This window comes from Podarcis muralis, chromosome 2, assembly GCF_964188315.1.
Source record: "Podarcis muralis chromosome 2, rPodMur119.hap1.1, whole genome shotgun sequence".
Taxonomy (NCBI): domain Eukaryota; kingdom Metazoa; phylum Chordata; class Lepidosauria; order Squamata; family Lacertidae; genus Podarcis; species Podarcis muralis.
Window position 1 is genome coordinate 83,948,214 of NC_135656.1, and position 25,490 is coordinate 83,973,703.

General features: G+C 42.1%; 1 protein-coding gene across 5 annotated transcripts in view; it reads right to left on the reverse strand.

Annotated features, from left to right (window-relative positions):
* Positions 1–25,490, reverse strand: part of EEFSEC (eukaryotic elongation factor, selenocysteine-tRNA specific) — a 164,325-nt gene that overhangs the window by 3,984 nt on the left and 134,851 nt on the right. For 3 of the 5 annotated variants that reach the window (XM_077924957.1, XM_077924959.1, XM_077924958.1), the window contains one exon: positions 8,956–9,030. The exons of the other annotated variants lie outside the window; for them this stretch is intronic. In XM_077924957.1, the coding sequence (XP_077781083.1) occupies positions 8,956–9,030 (75 nt within the window). The remainder of the gene's footprint in view (positions 1–8,955; positions 9,031–25,490) is intronic. 5 annotated transcript variants of the gene reach the window in all.

Here is a 25,490-nt window from a genome sequence, read left to right on the forward strand (position 1 = left end):
TTCCTGACAGCATGGCAGAATGGGGTAGAAACAGAATGGACATTTTTCAGCTATGTGCTAAACCATAGTTTGTTTGTTTTAAATTATGGTTTAATGTGGCATGCAAACCAGACTTTAATCCCTGCTGGAAAGTAGTCCTAGAGGCATGGAATGGTGAGTGTAAAAGTCCTACTGTGGCTAAGCTGCAAAAATAGCAGAGGCAACAAAGCCTGTTGACTTCAATAAGCTCATATGCTCAAGACAGGCCTTAAGGCAGCAAAGCCCCAGGCTATGTGAATCAGAGATTAAAGTAGAGTCGGAGTCTATGGCTTTGATTCTGCATGCTAGTGGAAGACAGTGCAAAGCTCTCACCAGTCCAACAGGGCTCCCCCCCACCCTTCTCCTCCATCTCCCCTATTTCTGCTCTGGAGGGTCAGGAGAAATGCTTGCGCTGACAGAACAATAAAAAGAGCTTAACACTGAATTCCTCCCTATGCAACAGATGCAGGACAGGAGGGATAAAAATCTAAACATCCAGTCAACTTTGTTTTACATGAGGAAGAGTGAGCAGAGCAGAAGTGCACAAGGCAGAAAGAAGATGTCTATTTTTTAAATTTCTATACCGCTTTATATTTTTAATAAAAACTTCAAAATGGTGTACAGCCTATTAAATCAATAAAACAATAGCCAGGCAATGTTTCTCTGGCCTCATAAGGAGCCTTTTCAGTAGGGCTAGGTGAGTGTGGGCCCTGCCCCCTGGGCCAGGTGGAAAGGGCCTTGCAGGGAGCGGCCTTCACGCCTCACAGTCTAGTAAAGTAAGCTTCACAAATGTGCTCCACACCATATTATGGAGAAACAGGGTATGTGTGGTGCTGATGGTGGGGGTATGTGGGGAAAGAGTACTCCATAGTAAGCTTCCACACCTATTCAGGTAGGCAATTACCTCCAAGGCATTTTAAAGCAGGGGAGGTGGAAGAAACAGGGTAGCTCGCGAGAGCAAGTGAAATCACAGGCTTCCAGCCAAAAGCCGCTCAGGTATTACTGCTAGGTATCTAAATTACTTAATCAGATTCCATGACCCTTATTCTGCAAACAGATTAGGTGGCTGCTGGCATCATACCCTGACAAATGGCATGTGGTAGTTTCCCCCCCACTCTGGTGCCAGGAGGTCTATGGGCTGAAGAGGCTCTGTGACACCGAGCAGCACAAAGAGGGAAAGCTCAAGCAGACAGGCGGGGAGGTACAATCTAGGTTTCATCTACCTTGCTGGATTTCTCACATTACACACAATGCATACTTTACATTTTACAAGACCAAGGAAATGAAGGAAAATATATCCTTCACCGAAGAAGACATCAGCCCCTTAATAGCTGAAATGACGGATATTTTTAGATTGAGGTCTAGTTTAACTTACTTACATTAAGGGTCTAATCTCTTCTGAACAATGACTATGTAAGCTTGAATACATAGTGAGAAATCTGTTCCATTAATTAAGTGCTGCCTGTACTACTCGGATTTGTAGCAAATGTTAATAGATTTCTCTCCCTTCCTCTCTTGGACAATTACTTTATTTTGCCAACTTGCTAATGGCTTAAATTGAAAAGGTCCATGTGAGAAAGAAAGAAAAAAAGAAAGAAAGAGAATTTAGCTGCAAAGTTCTACCAGGCAACTAGCCCACATTGCTCGGAAATACCTACATATACTAATATTATTAATGGGCATGGTAGATAGCAGGAAGCTTAGCAAATTCTTCCCCACCCAGTTTGCCTCAAAATGCATAAGGTGATTTCAGTTCTATTGGCATATATATTATTATACAGCAGACTAACCTGTACAGCGTTAGCAATATAAACACCATAGCTCTTAACCTATCACCACACTTGAGTAGCTTCTGCTTGCTTATGCTTCACTGCTTTCCCTCAAGGTGGTGGTGCCTAAGCTTTGCACCAACATGAAACCACATCACAGCTCTGAGCTGCAGGTTGTAACAGCAGACACACAACTCCCGCATCACGTCCTTGTGTGCTCCTTTCTAGGAGTAATTCTTATGCCCTCTACAGCACATCACTCACAATTTGTAATGCTCCTCTTGCTTCCTGCCATGTTGAAAAAAGAGAGGCAAACATGGCCGGCTTCTTTATGGCAAATGCCATTTTTGCTCTGAAGGTGGGAGGAAGGAGCCACCCTACTCCTAGGATCCTGGTTAGTATATATTTCACAGCCTATTAAGGTGTTATCTTTGCAGCTTTAAATGTGAAATAGAAACCCAGTGGTGCTGGAGGAATTCTAAGCTAGGGCAGGCAATGCCAAAGTGGGGCCCCACAGATACTGCTGGACTCCAACTACCATCAGCTTCAGCCAGTGGTCAGGACCGATGGGAGCCATAGTCTGTACCATATGGAGGGCACCAAGTTGGCCATTCATGATACAGGGGGAGAAGTTTCATCACTGCTCTTCAAGTTGCACAACACTTTCCTAAAATACAGCTTTGGTTCCTTTTTAACTCTTTTCTGAAAATAAATTGTAGCCCAGATTTTTATAATTGCAATGCAAATTTTCATCTTCAGCACGAGTGTGCAACTGAATATAAACATATGCAACCAGAGTAATTTGGTATTCAAATTACACACAACAAAACATAGGCTTTTATTTCTTCAGGGAATCAACTGCAAAAAAATGGCAGAGGTTGTTTTTAATAATTCTTCTCTTCCATCATCTAGCGCTTGATATTTTGTATCTCCCTAATCAGGACTAGCCAGAAGAACCCAAGGGCTACTAAAACTGGGCCTCTAAATTCCCTTGATGCTTTACTGGATGGGGTCGTTTTGTCCCTAATTCAGCATCTGCCTACGAGGGTCATATATATGATTTGCCTAGGCAAAACAGTTTTATTACCTCCAAACCTTCTCATGGTAATGTTCTGTATTCATGAATTACCGTAACTAGACAATGCTGAAAAGGGGGAGAAATTGAACCCCACTTTTCTGCTGTCATAAAGAACTGGCAAACTCTTATTTCCATTCACAGAACAAACCCTGAAAGGGTATAATCAGAGGTCAGTGGCTCCCATATCTAGGTTAACATTTATTCTGTTCCACCTATTAGGTTGTAATTTTTATTTGGAGACTAAGCACCATTTGATTCTCTTTCTGCAGACAGCATTCATTATATCTCTCATTACTTCATTTTATACATAAAAATACTTTTCTCCACTTCCATCCTGATTAAGCTTCAGGGGCCTGAATCACACAACACAGTAAGCCAAACCTTGGCTTACTTCAGAACAAAAATTATTAGGGAGCAGCAAAGTGGCTGCAAACTCCTATCCAGGAGCCCCCATATTTGCGTGGATCCAGCAAGCCATAGTTTGGCTTGTTATGCCATGCCAACCAGGCTATTAAGACAATTCAGATAAAATACTGGTCCTCATTTTACCCATCGTTCAAGAGGTTGAGAATATACTCAGGATATACTCCCTCCCTTGCAGCATCTCTCATCACTTACAATCATATCTGACGAACCCATAGTGAACCTTCACCAAGATTTGAAACCAGGATATGCATTAAATGCATTAAGGTGGCTGAGGCGTAATTCATTCTGGAGAGAAGAGGGAGTGCATTACATTGCGACCCCAGTCCCAATCGCTCAGCTGTGCTAAAAAAGGCAGGACTGCCCAACTTGTGACCCATTCCCCTCTAAGACAAATGCAACATACAAGGTATGTATTATGATGACTTGTCAAGTGCTCGACAACACCTCTGTTTCAGGGATTCTAGACAGGCAGCAGAAACTGGAGGTTTAATGAGCCCCTGGCAAGCAACAAGACATGGCTGATTAGCTGTCCTCAGCTTGGCAGGTCACAAATTGTGCAGGCCTGGTGAAGACAGTTTCCATCTGAATCAACCCATTGTGGGCTGGGGAATGAGGGATGGGGAGGGAGGAGGAAGGAGTTAGAATATCCACCCTGAAATAAGTAACTCCCTCCCATTCATTGGATAGAAAGGCTGTTCATTAATATCTGATTTCCACTCATCAATATCTGCAGTGTTTTATCCATGTTTTCCAGCTTCAGTTTATCAGTTTCCTAAGACAACCTCTCTCCTTCCAACCTAACACTGGTTTCCCTACAGCTTCCTGGGATGCCATACATGTTTCCTAAACTGACCGTGACTCCTTATGAAGTCCTATCTTTCACCTCCCTTTCCTGTCCCACTTGGTGCTTTATATCAGCCAAGCTTTTAAAGGAAAGGATTGCCCCCTCCCCTTTTAAAGGTTGAACAAACAAAAAACGCTGAGTTTGTGGAAAAATTGTAGAAAGTTGACCTCTACTTACTGGGAGGAGAAGTAAGACAATCCAATATCTTTTCTGTGCCTGCCTAGGTTGAGAAGGGGATAACAGCCAAGCCACTAGCTAATCAGAATATTGTGAACAGGTGCCATAATATATGTAAGGACTGAGCTTTTGCAGAGAGAGGGGGGGGGGGGAGAGAGAGGATAAATTTATACAGCTGAACTCCAAACCCACAAAGAGAAGTCTGTGCACTGACCGTATTAAGTATCAGAAAATGAAAAGTGCCAGTTTCTAATGTGATGACAGTTGCACTCAAACACAGATTCAAACTACCCATCAAGAGCCCCATTTCAAGAGCCCCTTTTATGTCAAATGGTCTCCAAGCAAATAGGTTGAAAAACTCAATGAACACTGCTAGCGTTGGTATATCACAAATATTTCAGCATCAGCATACAGTGTACTGGATTGTAGACACCTACAGCATGAAGAGATACAAGGTGCATACCCAGTACACAAAAATTCAAAGGGAGGGAACTGACACCCATGTAATACCAGTGGAAACATCATGTTTTAAATGCCTCTCTTGAAAGCCCTATGCACAACTGCAATTATACACAAAAAAAGCACTAGGTCTAGCACTTCTGGTTCATCAAGGAATCACAGAACCAGTCCAATGATAGTTTGCTCTCCTTTTCTCTTAAAATAACCTGTCTCAAATACTACTTGCCTGCTCGACTTGAAAATATCCATAAGAGGAGATTCTACAACCTTACAGTCAAATTATTAAACTGATAATTAGCCATGCTTCCTTCATATCTAGTTTGGAAAGTTAGTACAAAATGGATGATGTGGACAGCAGCATCTAAACTAAGAATCTATCAAGTCCTGGTTCAGGCACAACTAATCCCGGTGATATTCAAACTCAGGGAATAGTAATCTGTCGAAATTACATTTAATGAGAGCAAGCCAACTTCAAACTGTGGTTTCAGATCCTGGCTTGTTTTCACTTATAGTAATTTAAACAAACCACATTTCCCTTAGTTTGGACATCACAGGAACTATGGCTGGTTTAAAACCAGAAGGGGGTGTTTTCAGGCTTCTCTGGTGCATGAAAGGGGAGGGGAAGAGGAGCATGTGGGTCACTCATACAATGGGAAACCATGGTTGACTATTACACCTGAATCAGACAAATGTGTGGCTAACGCACACTGGCACACCACAATATTTAGTTATATGTATATCCCTGCAGCTGGAAGCCATTCTATTGTTTCTGAGGGCTACTTCACAACAGCAGTAATATTTAACACCACCAACACTGTGCTAGGGGCTGTGCAACATACAATTGACATGATGCCTATTCAGACAGCCCTGTCTCCCTGCCCTTAGTTATATCAATGGCAGTAAGAGAAACAGGCTTATCATAATCCCTGCACAGACCCTGCAGTCTTGCAGAGACAGGACTTAGGCCTTCATATCACACCATGGTAATTGGCTGAACAGCAGAGCCCTCTTTACGCTAACTGCTTAGCACCACTTTGCATTGGGGCTATTGTTGCCGTAATGTGCCCATTGCTCTCTCTAGTTTAGACATGCTCACCAGTGTCAGGAAACTCTAAAGCCTATTCTTGATTTGCTGCCAGCATCTACACAAGGCATTATCTGACTCCTTTCTGGAATTCAGAGTCATGTTACTTATTGGAGGTTCGCGAGGAATGTTGCCATCCCTCACTATTGTAAGTGGGATGCCCAATTAACTTCCTTTGTACACTCTGGCTGGAAGAACTCTGCCAACAGCAGCTTCTTGCTTCCCATCTGCATTCATATGTGACAGGAAACTGACTGAGGAGCATAAAACTCATTAATAAAACAATTTTGATACTGGAAGTAATAATTATGGGAGGCAAAGGCACTGCTTTCAAATGGGAGAAAAAAGACTTTCATGCCTCTCTCTTCCTCTCTCTCTCCCTAAGGGAGAGAGAAAACTGAACAAATCCAAAAAGAAGGGTTAGAAAGAGTCCTCATTTACAATGGATTATTCACAGCCATTTTCCACAGTTACAGGATTTCCTTAAAATGAACCCTAACAACCTTAACCCTCTGTCCAGTCAGGAACAAGTAAGTTAGCCCAAGGAGCTGATTAAATTGAGAACTGGAATCCTTGCAACCTTAGGTGGGAAGTTTCCTCCTATACCCCAGAAAGGGGTCAGGTGGGGAAAGTGTAGTCAATTGGCTGAAAACTCCCACCTGTAATTGCAACAAGAGGGAAAGGAGAATCATGTAGTACTGCTATCTGAACACAGCAACACAAATAACTCAGCATCACTTTAGATGTTTAGAAGCCTCAGCCAGTTTTAGCACCAATATTTACAACGCTGCATACGGACCTCATTTGAATGCTGCAAATATTCTGAAGAACTGAAAATTTCAATTGATATTCTATTCTGATTCAAATAGGCTCAATTCAGATGTCATATTTCACAATCTCTAAACCCAATTCAGTTTTTATATCCCTGCCCATCCATGAATGAGGAAGGTCCAAGCATATAATGCAATATTTTTATCTTCCCTGAAGAATTTCCAAACTCATTCTAAGAAAGGCGTTGCTCTCTCAGAATCAGGATTTAGCCTGAGCTTCTCCTGAGCAGAGGAGAGTGATTTTTTTCCATCTGCCTTCTTGTTAAGATTATGAATACGGATAAAAATGGGAGCTACTACTATCATTCCCAGCCTGAGAAATTCAGTGTGTGTGTGTGTGTGTGTGTGTGTGTGTGTGTGTGTATTACTGCTCTATGTATACAAACGATGTATCTGGACCCTGCTATTCACATGAAACCTACTTCTAATGACTTGATATCTTTTTACCTCAGATTCATGTCCTCTTTTTTCCAGAGTATTCAAAACATTTTAGTTATGGAGATAAATCACAAATAAGAAGTTGTTATTATACATATAAGACTATCCCAAGAACTGAATTTGGGGCATTTATACACAGCAGTTGCTGGACTGAGGGGAAATTCTCATACGGGAACTTTTGGTTCAAAGTGTGTGCGGGGGGTGGGGGTCCTTGAAACAAGCACTATCAGGTCTTACTCTGGCAAATCACTGCCATTTCTCCCTAAAATGAGGGCAAGAAGTACTGTCCTCAGTCTGCTTGTGTTCAAGTGATGCACCCATGAAGAGTGGGGGTAACGGTGAGGTGGGGGTTGCCAACCACCAGGTGACCGGTGGGGTGGGAAGATCTTGCTCAAAATAAGTTTCTCATTGAGAAAAGCACAGGCCCTGACTAGATATATGTAACATTAGTAGAGCAGAGTTTTAAACAGGGCATAGTGATTGAACTGAGATTTATAGTTGAAATTCGGCGTCAAGGGTACATTTATTTTCATTTTGATTGTTCAAGGACAATATAATATTGAATTGTCTTCTACACCTTGCCTGGCACTTTGAAAACAAGTGCACCAGCTGATCTTGGCTTCATTCTTGAAACACAGCATGTTGTCCAGAAAGTGCCCACCAACATTATTTCTGAGGAATCAGCTAGGCTGCTTTTCACATCCTCCTTGGCCCCTTTTGAACAGGTGTGGTGCGGGAGATGGTCAAGTTGGGGCTCATTCTTGAACTGCAACATGCCATCCTGAATGTGCACACTGGCTTTATTCCAAATATCATTTAAACTTGCAATACAGAATTGTGCCCTGATTATGCATACTAGCTCTCATTCCAGTAGCTCAACATTCAACAGGATTATCACATTACAAACAACCTGACAAATGGAATGCTGAACGGGCAGTAATTGAACCAAAGGAATCATCTGGCTTTGACAAATATGACAGTGTATGCCGACAACAAAAACAACAAGAAGTAAAAGAAGTATAAGACTTTTGGGTGAGTTTATGAAAGCAACATTTGAAAATGGTAGCATATAAGAATATCACTCAAGGTGGAAAGGGCTGCTGGAAGAGAAATCAAGGGTTGCATTCAACTAATAGTTGCTCAGAGTTCACCAGTTGGCAATAATGGCCATGACTAAAGTAGGTCCATGAATTTTGATAAGTCTACTTTGTATTCAAGTTAGCTGAGTACAACCCCAATAATTATTTGCCTCTGTAATAACAACAACAACAACAATTTTTTTATTTAAACCCTACCCACCTGGCTGGGTTTCCCCAGCTACTCTAGGCAGCTCCCAACAGAATATTAATAATAAAAAAGCAACAACATCAAGCATTAAAAACTTCCCTAAACAGGGCTGCCTTCAGATGTCTTCTAAAAATCAGATAGTTGTTCCACAGGGTGGGCGCCCCTACCAAGAAGGCTTCCGTTATTGTGGTAGAAGCCATATCAACGAAACCTATGGTGTTGGACTGCACCACTTCGCTCTAGTGCACCCCTGCAGGGTGGGTTGCCCAGTGGGAAGGGCTGTCCTGTTCTATTTTTCTCTCCCACTGTTTGTTACCACTCACATATCTGTCACCTAGGGTTAGGGCAGCCCAACCAATTGCAGGACCGCCACTCACTTCAAACAAAGCTGCTTAACACCTAGGGACAATTGGGAGATGGGGTATTAGGCAGCAGTCTTTCCTCAGCTTGTGTACTGGGATCTCGGCTTCTCCACCAGAACATGATGGGACGTAAGAGACACTGGGGAGTCTTAAAGTGGGGCTGAGGTCAGAGTTGCACTACACCTTCCACTTCAGTTTTGTCCTGTCCTGTCTCAGGTGAAGCTCCCTGAAGTGTTTTTGGGAATAGCTGATTTGGGGCTGCAAGGCAAGGGCGAGAGAAGAGAAAGATTAATACATTATTTTTGTTGTGGACAGAATTGCCATTCTTCACCAGGATAGTGGATATTTATTACTATTTAGTATCCTTATGCTTTCCAGTAACTAAAGTTGCCATCCTATGGGCATCTATATTGAAGTAATTTCTATAAACACAGTAGGAGTTACTTCCAAGAGTGTCATATAGAATTTCCTATACCTGATTCTCCCTCTCTGCAGGGAGTCTCTGAAGCTAGGCTGGATGATCCCTAGCTGGCAAAGATCTTTTGCCTGGCTATGCAAAGCATTTGTCAGACAAAGAAGCCAGTTATTCTTCTCCTGCTCGGATTTCAATATGAATTGGAGAATTTAGGGATTTGTAAAGCTTGCCTCTCCTTTGAGGCAGGTTTTAAGGAGCCCCCAAAGTTCTTCTGAGCCTAGTTCAGGAGAACTTCAGCAGCACCTCTAATGCTGTGGAAAGGAGGGGGGAGGTGATGAAAATAAAGTAATGAAAATATTTAGTTGCCCGCCAACTCCTAGATTCGTGGTGCACTAGAAACACACACAATTTCCCCCCTTGAAGCATTTCACTAGGACGCAAAGCACAGCTGTTTATATTTGTGGTGGCTTTAAGGATGCAAAATCCTCTTGTACAAATTCTTGCTTCAACTGCATTGCTAGAACAGAATTTTTTCTGTGCTTCTGGTTATTACAGAAAGAGTTCTCTCTCTTGATGAAAAAGACAGAAGCTGTCTGAGAGCAGGGGAACAGCTTAGGTAAATTCTGGCCAAAGCTGTGTTTGGAAAATCCTCACATCAAGAAGGGATACAACTCTTTCATGCTCAGTGCCAATTCTACACAATAGAACTCTCCAGCAGTCCTTAAAGGCACATTTGTATCTTGGCTTTCAGTGCTAGCAATCAAGAAAGAATGCAAGAAAACACAACTGTTTCCCAAGCACTGTTTGCTGGTGCCATAATTAATGTAATCAAACAATTCCACAAATTGCTTCCAATTGCTGGCGTCACTTTCATGTGCAGAGCCAGACTTTCAAAGAAGGGCCCTTCTTTCCCCTAAACCCTTACAGTGGGAACAAGGCTTTGCTAAACAGTTTAGGATAATTTGTACTGTAACAAGTCCCCAGGCACCCTTGACACAATTTCAATTGCCATCTAATTTTCCTGTGTAATTGAAAGGCAGCTACTATGTTTAAATAATTACAACACTAAACAGTTCAGAGAGGTCAGTTCAGAAGTTCCCATAACAGAAGTGGAAGTCTTTGGGAAGAGTAGTTTTCAACAGCCTCAGCTGTAGATGGTATACTATTATTATCTTCTTCAATTAAAGGTGGCAACTTTGGTTCAATCCCTTACCTTCATACACTGCACATTAACAGAGCTTAGATTTCAAGGTTTACAAAGGCAAAAGACGGAGGGGAGAACGTTAAAAAGTTTACAAACAATTAGAAGACTCCTGCTTGGCACACCACCTCTTTCTCTGTCCAAAGTCTCAAGACAGGGGAAAGGATGGTTTATATATATATATAAATGACATGCTAATTTTCTAAGTGAAGAGGGGATTCTTTAGCCATTGGGAAGCTTTCATTTGAAATATAACTTCTTCCCTGCAGCTAGCATAGGAAACAGCATATCTTTTGATTTTCCTGGGTATATAAACTGGGACTAAACTAAAAGGCACAACATAGGCCTATAGAGTTAGAGAGAAAATATTTTGGAAAAATACCACTGTAATTCTGCTTAGTTTCACAATTATTTGGGCACACTGTAATTAATAATAATATTAAGATACCCCATGTACTAATATGCCTCAGCCATGCTGAGCAGCTTCCAACATAATATAAAAATACAGTGAGACATCAAACATTAATAGATGTAATAGATAAAAGAATCTAAAGCCATTGCCCACACCTGTACAAAGTGCTGAAGTATGCACTTCTTCACCTGTACCCAGTTTAAAAAAGTAAAGCATGCAGGGGAAAGATAATCCAGTTTCTTAAAATGTAGAACATCACCATCCAATGGAATAGATGAAATAGAATAGGTAAAGGTAAAGGGACCCCTGACCATTAGGTCCAGTCGTGGCCGACTCTGGGGTTGCGGCGCTCATCTCACTTTATTGGCCGAGGGTGCCGGCGTACAGCTTCCGGGTCATGTGGCCAGCATGACTAAGCCGCTTCTGGTGAACCAGAGCAGCACACGGAAACACCATTTACCTTCCCGCCGGAGTGGTACCTATTTATCTACTTGCACTTTGACGTGCTTTCGAACTGCTAGGTTGGCAGGAGCAGGGACCGAGCAACGGGAGCTCACCCCGTCGTGGGGATTCGAACCACCGACCTTCTGATCAGCAAGTCCTATGCTCTGTGGTTTAACCCACAGCGCCACCCACGACCCTTAAATAAATAATGCATGTCAAAACAATGATTTTGAACCATACTGTGCAATTATCAAATCTCAAGTATGCAACTAATATAAAGTGTTTAACTTGCAAAGCTACTGAGCCCAGATGCTACCTACTGGCTGAGCTCAAAAAAATGGTGTGGCTGATATCCAGCTTATTAGGAGAAGAGCTTATCAATCCTAGGAAAGATGGGAAGACAAAACAACAGAGCTGGCTTGCATAGGCTCCAATGACCTTGCATTAGCTGCTTGCCTGTCCTTGGCATTAAAAAGTCTTCAGAGCACAGACCTTGGTGGGTTAGAAGAAGCTAAGCACGTAGAACAGGTGGTATTGCAAGCATCTGCAAAGAACAGAACAACATGGGATCTGTGGCTCACAGTCTTCCTGTTCATTAAGAGTCCAGCACTAGATAAATCAGGGTCTCTAGTTCACTGTTAGCTGAAACATTAGGACGCATCCCAAGTGCTCCATGTAATCCTGGTGGGGAACAACAATGGAAAGTTTTTAAAGAGGTTAGGCTTTATCAGACATAATTAGTTTCCATTATCTCAGGGATGGCGTGCATTTGTTGCCACTCTTCAGTGCCTGCTTGCTGATCGGAGGGCTGCAGTTAAAAGCAAGGGTGACCTTGGGTTGGCTTTATTTCTTCCTTTTATTTAAGATCAACTATCACCTCTGTCTTTGACATATTTTTGTCAAAAAAGATAGATTAGCAAGAAAAATGTTGATAGTGAAACAATGATGGGACCTCAAAGCTATACTATTTGTCTTTTTTTATACAGTGAATCTACAGTTCATATATATACACACACACACACACACACACACACACACACACACACAACTTTGGGGGGCAAATACAAAATTGCTTACAGGATTCCCTACTAATGTATGAAAATTCATTCTCGGAAAGCACTATGAGACAAATGGGAAGTGAAAGTTCCAGTGAACACTTTCTATTGCCAATGGTGAAAATTGGCCAATATTTGCACTCTACAGTGTGGAAAGGGATAATCAACGGTGTCTCCGAAATTTTTTACACATCACTTGGGAAGGCAGGCAAACTAATATCAGTGTACTGGAAGAAGCAAAGATCAACAGTGTTGAAGCAATGATTCTTCAACATCAACTTTGTTGGACTGGTCATGTTGTGCGGATGCCTGATGATCGTCTTCCAAAGCAACTACTCTATTCCGAACTTAAAAATGGAAAGCGTAATGCTGGGGGTCAACAAAAGAGGTTTAAAGACTGTCTCAATGCAAATCTAAAAAAAATATTATAAACACTGACAACTGGGAAACACTGGCCTGCGAGAGCTCCAATTGGAGAACAGCCTTTACCAAAGGTGTCATGGGCTTTGAAGACACTCAAACTCTGGACGCAAGGGAGAAACGTGCTAGGAGGAAAGCATGCTTGGCAAATCCACACTGTTATCAATTCCCGCCCGGAAACCAATGTCCCCACTGTGGAAGGACGTGTGGATCCAGAATTGGCCTCCACAGTCACTTATGGACTCATTGTTAAAACTGTATTTATGGAAGGCAATCTTTCTCGGCAATGAGTGATCGCCAAAGAAGAAGAATGTGTGGAATTAAACATAGCACTAAGTGGGGCATACACAAAGGGAACAAGGTACACTCTGATCTCTCCCTAAGCCCCTTAACCTGTTTTGGGGGTCCCTCAATGTTTCAGAACAGATTTAGGGGTGGTGGGAGAGAACTCATTGTGCAAGCAGACCTCGTTCCATGCGCACAGCAACTTAGTTGAATCCTGGCCAATATTTAAAGGGGTGGGACTTGTTGACTGATTTAGATGCTTAGTAGGTAGCATGATGGTAATTGATATGGTGCTGTATATTCTAAGCAAGCAATAGCCAACGCTTGTAACTGTGGTTTTTTTTTAAAAAAAAATATTCTGATCTGTTTCTGACTTACTCTGTACTCTGTCCAATTTGATATGTAATTTGGGTTCCGAGCTGTTTTGTATGAAGTGAAGTTCTGTGCTCCCCATTCACTTTTATTGAGAATCTGATTATGACTATAGCTTTCCCCCATTTGGCAGAAACAGATTAAATCTGTAGGCACAGGGACTACTCAAGGGTGAATCAAGCCTCTCAAATTACATACAAACAGGTCCAGGGGCTTTTGTGGAGAAGCAAAAGGGATACACTTTCCTCCCTGATCTGTATTAGGGCAATATCTGTAATAGACCAACTAAAGCTCCAGAATCCATATTAGTTTGTACATTTTTTTAAAATAGCAGGTTCACAGGAGTCTTTTCTGGTGTTGTGAGGGACATTTTCCAATAGCCATTATAAGGTGAAGCTGCCCTTAATACTACCTGTGGAGTGCTTCTTCCAAGCAGAGGAGTAGACTCTTTTAAAAAAAGAAAGAATTAAATTAAGCTTTTACTTAAAAAAACAAATTTTCCACTGCTCTGCTGTAACAAAAAACAATAACCTATCCAGAGCTCAGAAGGCATCGTTTGCATAGCCTCACTTCTTATGAAACCTATGGTCCTAGATGAGAGAAACAGAGAAAAACACAGTGTACAGAAAAGTAGAATCACCCCAATTTGCCTTGTTGTTGAGCCCCAACACATAGTAGTTGCACACAGCTATTAGCTGGAGTAACATAAAATGAAGCAAGCGCACAACTGTCTCTATCTAATGGGGGGTGGGGAATTGGATAATATCTATGAATACTCTCGTCCCTTCCAAGCACATCCCAGTTACACAGCAGCAGTTGCTTGTCAGCATTGCCTTCAAAGTTGACCCCAACACCATAGAGACTTACAGCAAGGTGTTCCTCTGTTCTACACTAAGGTGAACACCAATTCAACAGTGCAAAGGGCTAAACTGTCACCAGGGAAGTGTAATAAAAAGGCAGAGGGGAGGGAAACAGTACAAAAGCTCTTACAACACCAGCTTTCAAGAAATGCATACAGTGGGTTTTTTTTGGAGGGGGGAGATTCAGGCTGGCAGATCTGACACAGGATCAAAAGCCAATTTGTTACAAAGCAACTCCCAATCAAAGGCTAAATTTGTGGGCTGGTAATCCTACCACCTTGCTTGAAACTCTTGATGCAGAGTAGGCACCACAGAAGCCGGCTAAGCTGGCCCAACTCTGCAGACTTATCTGGAGGCATCTGCTGCTTGTAGCTGGTTCAGGGTTTAAGTTGGGCGATATTCATCTTCCCCTGGGCTGCCGTTTTAAAGCAATCCTGAACAATGGGACTCCGGAATAAAGAACATTTAATTTTTATATTATTATTATTTTTTTACACTTCTAGGCAAGGGCCTTTAATGCGATTAGGAGAAAGGGGGAGGAGAAGGCTGGATAGCAGCCTTTTCTTTTTATATGTTATGTATATTGTGTGTAAACAAATATGCAATTTGCTTTAAAAAGATAAGGTGATTAAATTTTTATCAGACTTGTACTCTGTTGTCACCACAACAAAGAGAATTAGGAAGAGGAAAGAAAGGCCTTTTTATTTGAATTGTGCTCTTACCAGAGGTTCTCCACAACACAGCTATAAAGCCACTCAATGTTCTCCAAACAGGCCCTTTGATTGCATTTTATTCAACTTGTTTGCATTTGGAGCAATCGAAAGGAAAAGAACGCTCCACATTTTGATGTCTTAATGTTCCTTAATACCTTCTTTAATTTATATTAAGCTTCTTAACTAGGGTGAGGAATTCTTCAAAAACAATAAAGACCTAGTGCAGAAATCTTTCACACACCATGAAAATTGAAATTATAATATATTCATGGGTGCTTTTTTGTTATATAAAAAACACAACCAGTATTTTGAAGAAAGATTGAAAACACACACAAGCACACACACACATACACAAAAATCCTGAAGTTATATGAAAATGTCTTGATCCACAGAAGTAGATGAAAGTGTAAACTAATTATTACATGACAAATGAGGTATTGGGAAAGGATGAATGAAGTATGCCACAAGAACACATTAAACACTACAAAGTTTTCAGTCTAAATATCCTATGAATTCCTTCCCTATAACTTTCTACTATAAAGAGATCAGGAATCTTTTGTTGCACGCTGAAGCAGCCTGACAATTTGCTAGTGTACCCCTCACAATAAGTCCTATTGCGCCTTGTTTCTATTCCTAAAATGGACTTTTAAAACTTCTGAAGTTTCCATAACATAGTGCCCTATTTATATCTTGTAGGTTGAGCCAAACCCAACAGCGTGCTTTTAATTGCTGGAATCCTTAAAGATACATTCATTCCCCCCTTCCATTCTAATAGTATAAAAAGGTATCAGATTGTTTATGTCCTTTTTCCAAAGTGATAGACCATGCACAGTGTGTGTGTGTGTGTGTGTGTGTGTGTGTGTGTGTGTGTGTGTGTGTCCCCAAGTGAGGGGCAAACTAAGCTACATGCCAGCAAGTGTAAAGAAACCCTGAAAGTTTCAGGAGGAAGTAATTTTGAGCAGAGAAGCAGCAGGATTGTGTAAGCTGCTTAAACCTTTCCCACCCCAAATCCCCACCCCTCCTTCACTGCTTTCCCTCTATTTAGGGATCTGTATAAACAACAACCTCCTGCCAACCTAGCAGTTTGAAAGCACATCAAAGTGCAAGTAGATAAATAGGTACCGCTCCGGCGGGAAGGTAAAAGGCATTTTTGTGGCTTAGTCATGCTGGCCAGAAGTGGCTTAGTCATGCTGGCCACATGACCCGGAAGCTGTACTCCGGCTCCCTCGGCCAATAAAGCGAGATGAGCGCCGCAACCCCACAGTCGGCCACAACTGGACCTAACGGTCAGGGGTCCCTTTACCTCTACCTAAAAACAACAACAACAACAACAACAACAACATACCTCTTACACACACTTTGATACCTGCCAGCTGCCGGGGGGGGGGGGAGCTAAGGGGGTATCTGGAGTGGAAAACCAGACAGGAGAGGGTGAAGCAACCTACAGCCCATTGCTTCTCTGTTCAAAATAACCAGAAGCTGCTTTTCTTCACAAAACGCAGCTCTTGGGAAATCATAACTCCACACATTTGCATAGAGCAGGCACTTAAGCCTTAATTGGAATGTTCAATTTTTGACAATTGTCCTAGATCCAAGTACCAGACACTGCAATATTTCCAACCTCTTTCCTCCCTATGTTGGAGGGATGTTGTGAAGGAGAAACCACAATACACCGGTAGGGGGAAAGGAGTCCCATCCTTTTCCTAGCAAGGCTTTCCCAGTTAAATTTGCTGTTGCACCAGAATTCTGCCAACTGTGATTTGAGCAAAGCATAATTCAGTCACAAATCAGAATCAAAGAAGCTCTTACTGTTCAGGTATGAAGGCAAACTGTGGTTTGCCCAAAGGTAAAAGGTAAAGGACCCCTGGACGATTAAGTCCAGTCAAAGGCAACTATGGGGTTGCGGCGCTCATCTCACTTTCAGGCTGAGGGAGCCAATGTTTGTCCAGAAACGACTTTCCAGGTCATGTGGCCAGCATGATGAAACTGCTTCTGGCACAATGGGACACCATGACGGAAACCAGAGCGCACGGAAATGCTGTTAGGTAGGTACCGCCACAGTGGTACCTATTTATCTACTCGCGCTGGTGTGCTTTCCAAGTGCTAGGTTGACAGGAGTTGAGACAGAGCAACGGGAGCTCACCCCGTCATGGGGATTCGAACTGCCAACCTTCCGATCGGCAAGCCCAAGAACCAGTTAGGATGAAACGGCAAGCTATGGTTTCTCATAAACTAGGAAGAGAACAAAGGTGGAGAAGAAAGCGCATGGGCATGAGGCTCATGTTTGCTACTGAACATAGTGGCCATCCCTATCAAACCCTGCTTGAGAATATCCTAAAAGCAATCTAGCTGAACTATACTGGGGAGGGAATGCTGGATTGGATAGGCTGTCGGCTGATCAAACAAGATTTTTTTATTATTTTCTAACAAGGCAACTTTATATTTTCACTACCCCACAACAATAGATTAATTATATTTATGCCCTGTTTTTCAGCCAATATTGGCTTGTGATGGAAATTCATTACAAGATACAGTATGTGCATATATTTGGTGGGGGTGGGGGTGTTTGTAGCCCACTGTCTAATTCCATTCATTTTCTTCCTTGCATTTGAAGTTGCTCTTGCCATTGCCTGCTTGGGTAGTTTATTCCTTCTATGTATTTTTAATTAAAGCCAATTGCTGAACCTTTAAATAAAACCACAGAGAGATGTGCAGCTCGATCTTTTCTACATGATGAAAGAAGTTTCACCAAATACTCCAGGCTGTTGGAGCCTGGCAGAACATAGAGAAGCTGATGCTGTCAGTTATGGGATGGTGGAGGCGGAGAGTCTTAGATGTTCGTGTAAGGCTCTCATCCCATCCTTCCAGCTGCTGGTAGCTGCTAACTGCTGGGTCCTGTGATGTCTCAGCTCAGTGATAACAGCTTTTTTCCCAAGGAAGTTAAAGGTGAATAAAATACAAACCTGGCAGCACAGATGACCCTCCTCAGGACAGACTCAGCAGCTGTTAGGGCCGGAAGAATTAGGTAAAATGCCAGTAGCATAAAGGAGATAAATAGGGGGGGGGGGTTATTTTAGTTGTTGCAAACAATGGAAATAATAATGAGAAGTAGCAGCAAAGTAGCAGGCAGGCAGGAAGGAAGAATGGATGGAAGATTAGAATCTGGTGGTGGGAGCTACAGAGGCAAAGCTCAGTCGGTGCAGCATGAGACTTAGTCTCAGGGCTGTGCATTCAAGCCCCACGTTGAATTAAAGATCCCTGCATTGCAGGGGGTTGGACTAGACAACCCTCGTGGTACTTTCCAATTTATCTGCGGCTGGGGAACCTGTAGTCCTCCAGATGTTGTTGGGGCTCCAATTCCATGCAGCCCCAGCCAGAAACAACATGAGCTGTAATCCAACAACATCTGGAGAGTGACAGGTTCCCCAACTTTGCATTGGTGGGACCAAAGGCGATTGCTGTAAAGACACATAATACATTTTCTACCACTGAACGCAAGCAAAACTGGGCCTGGTGGGAATATCCATGTATGCCACTCAAGGCTCTTTGGGGAGGGGCAACTTATTTATGGAGCATAAACCTCTGAGAGAAGAGGATAAATCCGAATAAAGAAGTCTCCAGGAATTTAAATCCTGGTGCCTTGCAGAGCAAAGGAGAAAGAAGGGGACAGAGTTTCCTTCAGGCTGAAGGATATCCCTAGGAACCACAATCACAAGTCCAGTGAGATTCCTCACTGTTCCAGGGCTCAGTTGCGGTCTTTAGAAATCACAAGATCTAAAAATCAGCCAGAGTGCCTCTGAGAACAGATGGTAGAACCTGGATATACTTGGGAATGTTAGCGCAAGACAGGTCGGAAGCCTCTAGCTGATCTACAATGCAGAATTATTGTCTTCCTTTATGCCTGCCTCTTCCCCAAAGGGAAAAATAATGATGATGACGAGTTTATATAATGCTTTAGAGTGAGTATTGAAGTATTTTCATGTTGCAGTCTTCACAATAGCCCTGTAAGGTAGGTCAACATTATCACCCCCATGTTGCTAATGGGGAGATGAAACTGACAGTGCTCTGCCTTCTAGTGAGTTCATGGCAGGGGCAAAACTTGTACCTGAGACATTTGATTTGTCACTCAATCTCTTAGCCACCATGGTGCACCAACTCTACAAGGAAATATAATATAAATAAAATATATAGCAAGAAGGGGGGGACAGGACGGGGGGACATGGTAAAAAGTGAGAGATTTTAATTTTAGAATATGGGAATGGCCCCTGTGAGAAGAGAGTTTGCCCATTTTCTTTCAACTCTTTACTTCAAGATCTAACTCCTTCGCCTTCAGACAAAGTTGGAGCTTGAAACTTTGGGTCAAACTCTGAAACCAGGCAGCTCGGAAGAAGGGGAAGGATGGATTGGATGAACATATTGTTTGTAAAAGGTAAGGAGATTTCCATATCATGTCCACTAGCTCTAATCTATTAGTTCCTGTCATTAAGTACAAGCCAAGCCTAAACCAATGGTTATATAGAATGTCTTTAGGTGATTATAATTTTGCCTTTAGACAACCCAAACTAGGGGATGAGGGGCAGGAGGAAGGAGGAAGGGCTAATTCATGTATTTCAGAACTCTTCTTTGAATGCCAGGGGAGAAGGTAGTGGTGAAATGAAGGCATCTGATTTGAATCTTCATTTAAACCAAACTAATTATTTTGCATTCACATAGCAACTGTTATTCACTTGACAGCCCATCTTTTTTTCTACTTCCCAAATCAATCAAAAACATTTCTTAGAAGAGGGAGAATATCTGCACTTTAATTTTATCTCCCCTCTTCTCTCTAGGTTTCTTGTTCCTCTGTTCATACATACAAGTTGAAAGAATAACTGATCAGCTGTAGCCTCCTCTGCTCCAGAAATCTATGAAGAGCTGTTGCTAATCCATCGGAAAAGGGGGGAATTTGCTACCCACAAATCTGGTCCCATTTCTCTACCTTCCTGTGAAAGAAAATGTATTTTTAAAAAGATAGGAAAGCAGATAACTGATAGAGATTTTGCCCTTAGCAGCCACTTTATTCAACTCAATTATAACATTCCTATGTTTAAGTATGCACAGAGAGAGGTAGTGGTTAGTTAAGGTACCAAGGTAGTCAAGATATATTTGCAGCAGGAAAAACCCATAGGCTGCTTCCAATAGTTCGTGACACTGTTATGGAAACGTACAACAGTTCAGCTATAGATGTCTGTACATCAAGGTGTTGAAGCACAGAGTATTTGGACCTTTTGATGCAGCTGCTTATCACTCAAGTACATTCTGACTGGGAATAGCAGACATGTCAAACCCAAGAGTAAATCTGCTTACTCATTCTATTCTGACTTAAAACTCTTACTCTACAGATCATTTTAGCCTGAGTGCTTAGATTTAAGACCGTTTGGTCTTCAATATTAAACCTTTACAGTAACATATCTGCCTGCAATGCTAGAATTATATGTTTGCTGCCATGTTGCACTAGCACAGGACTCAGCATGTTTGTTCCCAAAGCATTATAGCTGGAAAACTACGGTAAGTCTTAGCATTGGGCAGCTAACTACTTGGATTTCAATAGAACAAGTATCAGCTGAAATCCAAGTGGTATGGCAGGATTGGATAAAAGAGACCAAACTACAATTAGGTTACTATAGTGGTATGTTCCCCAACTGTGTGTGAATTGGGCAACCACATGGGTAGGGCAAATTGCAAAGGCCTTTCCCACCCAGTTAGGATCCTTCCTCATCTCAGGGTTTTGACTGGGTGGGGAAAACCTGTGTCATTGAACACACCCACGTGGTTGGAATGCTCATACACACTCCCCAACTGTGTGGAATAGCGTTTAATTTGATTCAGCCCCAAACAAGTACTTTCGCATTCTTTTGATTTATCAAATATACAGTACAAGTATCGCCCTGAATTTTTATTCTTGGGTTAGTTCTGTGTGAAAGCACATTACAAGTACACTTCACTAAGCCCTGCCAATGCACAAGTCCCCCAGAACTGAAAGTATATTGTATAGCAATAATATTTAACAATAATTTATGAGACTGTGTAGGAAGGCATGTTGTGCCAGGGCAGACCACTGATTCATCTACACTGACTAGCGGAAGGGGGGGGGGGTTGCAGTAGTGGGGAGACACATGAAGCAAGAAACCAAAAGAGGGGAAAGGTTTCAAAGTGCTCTCAAAAAGTTTTTGTGTGGTTATAAATATTTTTTGGAATTTCTTCTTCTTCTTCAAGGACAATTCTTGTTGGAAAAATTGCGATAAAATACAATATTATTGAGGTTTTCCCTTCGGCTAAACGCAGGATCTCAGACAAGAGTCATTTCCAGCCCTTCATGGAGAAGCCACATATCAATCTGCCACTCGCCATCTGCCACTCAACACCTGGCCTAGGAGGGGGCCTGACGGGCTCCATAAAGGACTGCTGCTGCCGCTGCTGCTGGGCAGGGGGCTCCGGTGTTTTTTTGTTGGTTTTTAAAAATTGCTCCTATTTTTTACCTATGTCATTTTAAACTGTGATATTAATGCTGTATTCTTAGTTTTAGATTTTGATTTATGTGGAAATTGTTTTCCATTTGTGTCAGGGAACTGACATCAGAGCGAGAGGCGAAGGGGAGGCTCCCAGATGATGCTGGCGAAGGACCCAGCACCAGGGGGAGAAGCAGTTCGGTAGAGGGGGAAGGAAATCAGCGCAACACCAGGGATAAAGGGGGGCAGATGGGGGAAGCGGAGAGAGAGCTCCAGGACTCTTCACTGGACATCAGTGAGGAGAGCACAGGTCCTCCATTACCCACGCCCTCCCTGCGCAGAAGACTCCCGCGCAGTGAGAGGAGGAGGAGACTGGGAGTCAAACAGCTTCTATGCTGGAAGAGGTTTAAGAAACACCCACTGACAGATTCTGCTAGCGACTGAGACAGCCACGCCGAGATGGGCTGTGCAGTCAGAACGGTTTAACAAGCCAATTTAGCCTAGAGAGGCGGCAGTTTACGCATGAGTAACTCATACCCATTACAATTTGGTTGTGTATTTTTTTGATGTGGTTTGTTTATTATTTATGGCTTCTGTAATTATGTAAATCTTGTCATGTCGTAAGCCGCCTTGAGCATTGTTTTTAACTGTGGAAAGGAGGTATACAAATAAAATGATGATGATGATCTTTGACCTTTTGAATAAAAAGTACATCCGTTGCCACTGAGTTACACTCCCATCCTCAAAGTAGTTCACGTTGCAGCAGTTACATCAAGTCTGGGTTTAGAGTCAATTTAGGACAGAGCACAGGAATAAGGAGCGAAGTCCCTTCAACCCTGACCAGAGCCAACATGCTGACTGCAGAATAGTTGGCCGAGTGTGCTCTGAAAGACCCACAACATTGCCATTTCAGGATAAGGGATACTGTGGGGAAAGTGGCCAGTCCAGCCTGTACACCTTCATCCATTTCTGTTCTGTCTTCAAGACAGGTGGGAGAAAGGGGCCTAAGGCTAAAAACCTTCTTTTACAGGTAAAAAGGCATAAATGAATGGGTGGTCTACTAGTGCGTTTCTGCAGACTGGATTTACTTTATGGGTTTTCAGTGTTCACATTACAATACAATGAATTTTCTACATTTCTATGAAAAGAGTTTCATTTCTATGAAAAGAGGTTCACCATTTATGACATTAAGCAAAAGTTAGAGGATTCAGCGTTATGGATAGGAGTGTTGCCTATTTCATTACAACATTTAGTGAGCATATTGAAGTTGTTGGTGGGAAAGTTACTTTTAGTTAATTTCATCAGTGGTTGGAAAAAGCTGTGTAGCCATAGAACCTGAAGATCAGCTTGCTGACTTCTTTGTACCTGAGTGTGCTCAGCAATTTTAAATTAGAATAGGCAGGCTACCTTATTCTCACCTTTTATTGAGGCCTATTTTAATATTTCAAATATACACTACCTAAATTTGTATACTCTTTAACAGTAGTTAATCTTCAATTAAAATACCTAGAGCAGAAACGAAGATAACTGGTTTAAAAGGTAAGAGTATTCTTCATATTGCATTTTTTTAATTCTGCATATTAAAAATGTCATTTTTATGACTTAAAAAATCTTCAGGAATAATGAAGGCTAACAAAAGAGTGAAGAGCAGTAATTTAAAAAGCTCCATATGTAGCATCCTGATTACTGTATCAGTCCCATTTCCATAACGAAGGGAGAAGTCACTGAACTGCCACTCGTCCTTTCTAGTGACAAGAAAAGGGCAAAAAAGACAGTGTATTTTCAAAAGTGTCATCCCTCAGGCTCTAGAAGTAGTAGTTGTCATCTTCTGCACAGTTACAAGTGTGTGGGTGTTGGTGTCTGGCACTTTCCTGAAATACAGTAACCCCCAGCTCCGGTGGTCCCGGCACATGCACTTAATTTGGAAGCAGCTGGGTTCAAAAGTTTAGCCTCACTTTTTGACCTGAAAGGCTTTAGGATGTGGATGTGCACTTGGAAGTATACAACATGCCACACAAGATGAGGAAACACAGTCCCAAGACAGAAAATCTGCATGCAAAGGAAGCATATAGGATATTCTTTATGTTTACAAGAGCAATAATATGCATATGGGGTCTAAGATACATCTGACACACAGTACAGCATGTGGCTGGCAAGTATGCACATTCAGCCAGTTAATAAATGAAAGGCTGTGTTTTAAAATTCAGCAACATGCTAGAATTTGTATTCATTTGCATGTCACCTGAGAAGACAAAGGGCAGCCAAAGGAATATTTTTTGTTTATTTAAACAATTATCTCTGGCTGTAGTACTCTTGATCTGTAACAGGCCTTTGCTTCCTGGTGTTAGTAAAATCTGAATTTCTTTTTTCTTCAGATGATCAAACAGATATTCTCTCTCTTCCTAAATAGCTAAACTTAACTAGCAGCTGAAGAAGATGATAGTTAGAACATTTATCTTTTTAGCAAATATATCACAGTTCCACAGCCCATTAAACTAGAGTAACATAAATATTCCCCATGTTAATGTGACAACAACAGAATTAGCATCTGCATGCGCAAGGCCCAGTAAATGTAAATGGTACTGATAAGGAGTTCCATACAAACTATTATTATAACACCACCATCATGCCTTTTATGTATTCCTGCATCAACAGGTAAACTAAACAGCGAACCAGGTACTGGTGTAGTTCACATGTAATACAGTAAGACTGCAACTTATGCTGGGGTTACACTCCCGGGATTACCAAAATTGTGTATAGTCAAAACAAATTGGGTGCAATGGCAGTTGCAATTGACAAAAACTTTTTCCCCAGACACCTGCCCCCTTTTTAATTTTTTAAAATTATAAGTGCATAAAGCTGAATATGCACAAGTAAAATGTGTGTAAGATGCAGACTTCATGTACTAAACCAAACCTTCACTGCGACTGAACAAACCTGCAAGCTCTTAAAGAGAACATGCTTGCTTTACTCTTCCCTCATTATTTTGCAGCTTCACTGCACCAGGCAATGATTTAGCTTACTATGGCTTCCGTACCTGGACTTTTGGTTTAGTTTTCTCCAGACAAACCAAAAACTGCAACCAATGTTTGTTCTTATAGTTTGTCTGGAGAGATCTAAACCACAAGCCCAGGTTTGGATGACATGCTAAGCCATGGGTAGGCAAACTAAGGTCTGTGGGCTGGATCAGGCCCAATTGCCTTCTGGATTCAGCCCGCAAACAGTCCGGGAATCGTTGCATGGATCACCAGAGTGCGTGTTCTTTCCCTCTCCTTCACATGGCGGTGGCGGCGCCTCTTCCCTCCCTCTTCTTGGCTTATCCCCACCCTGCCTAGAGGAGGAAGGGGGCTGGGCTTTGTTGGTGCCAGCAGCAGCAGTGCTTGAGCGGCCACCATTTTAAGCAGCCCCTCTCCAGAGCCCTTTCAGGCTCATTGTCCCCCACCACTGCGAGGCCCTGCCGCTCGCAAGACACAGGTAAGCAGCCACCATGGCTCGTGGTGCTCTTGCATCATTTATTTTTTTCAAAATATAGTCCAGCCCCACACAAGGTCTGAGGGACAGTGGACCAGCCCCCTGCTGAAAAAGTTTGCTGACCCTTGTGCAAAGCCAGACCATGGCTTGACTTATCTCAGTGCAGTATCAAATGACTGTGGGAGGGGCAAAGTGGTTGCAATTTCCTCATTTGCACTATCCCATGGTTTGTATGTGTAAATGAGGGTACTGTACAGAACATAAAATTGATAAGAGCTCCAGAATAGAGTGTCTACAATCTAAAAATGTTTCAGCCAAATGTGCAGCACAGCATTCCTTAACTTTGTTTAACATATTTGTCTTACTATTCACTGTCAGAAGCCCCAAAATTTGGGCGAGCCAGGGCTTTTAATTATTATAGTACAGACAAATCATGCAATTTTGATAGCAATTTACATATAAGGAATTACTTGTGTTAGAAGCTTTATTATACTACCAAACCTAACAGCTATCTACTTATTGTGTGAAAAAAGCATGAAAGACTATCACAAGCAATAGAAAATAATGGTAAAACAATACTGA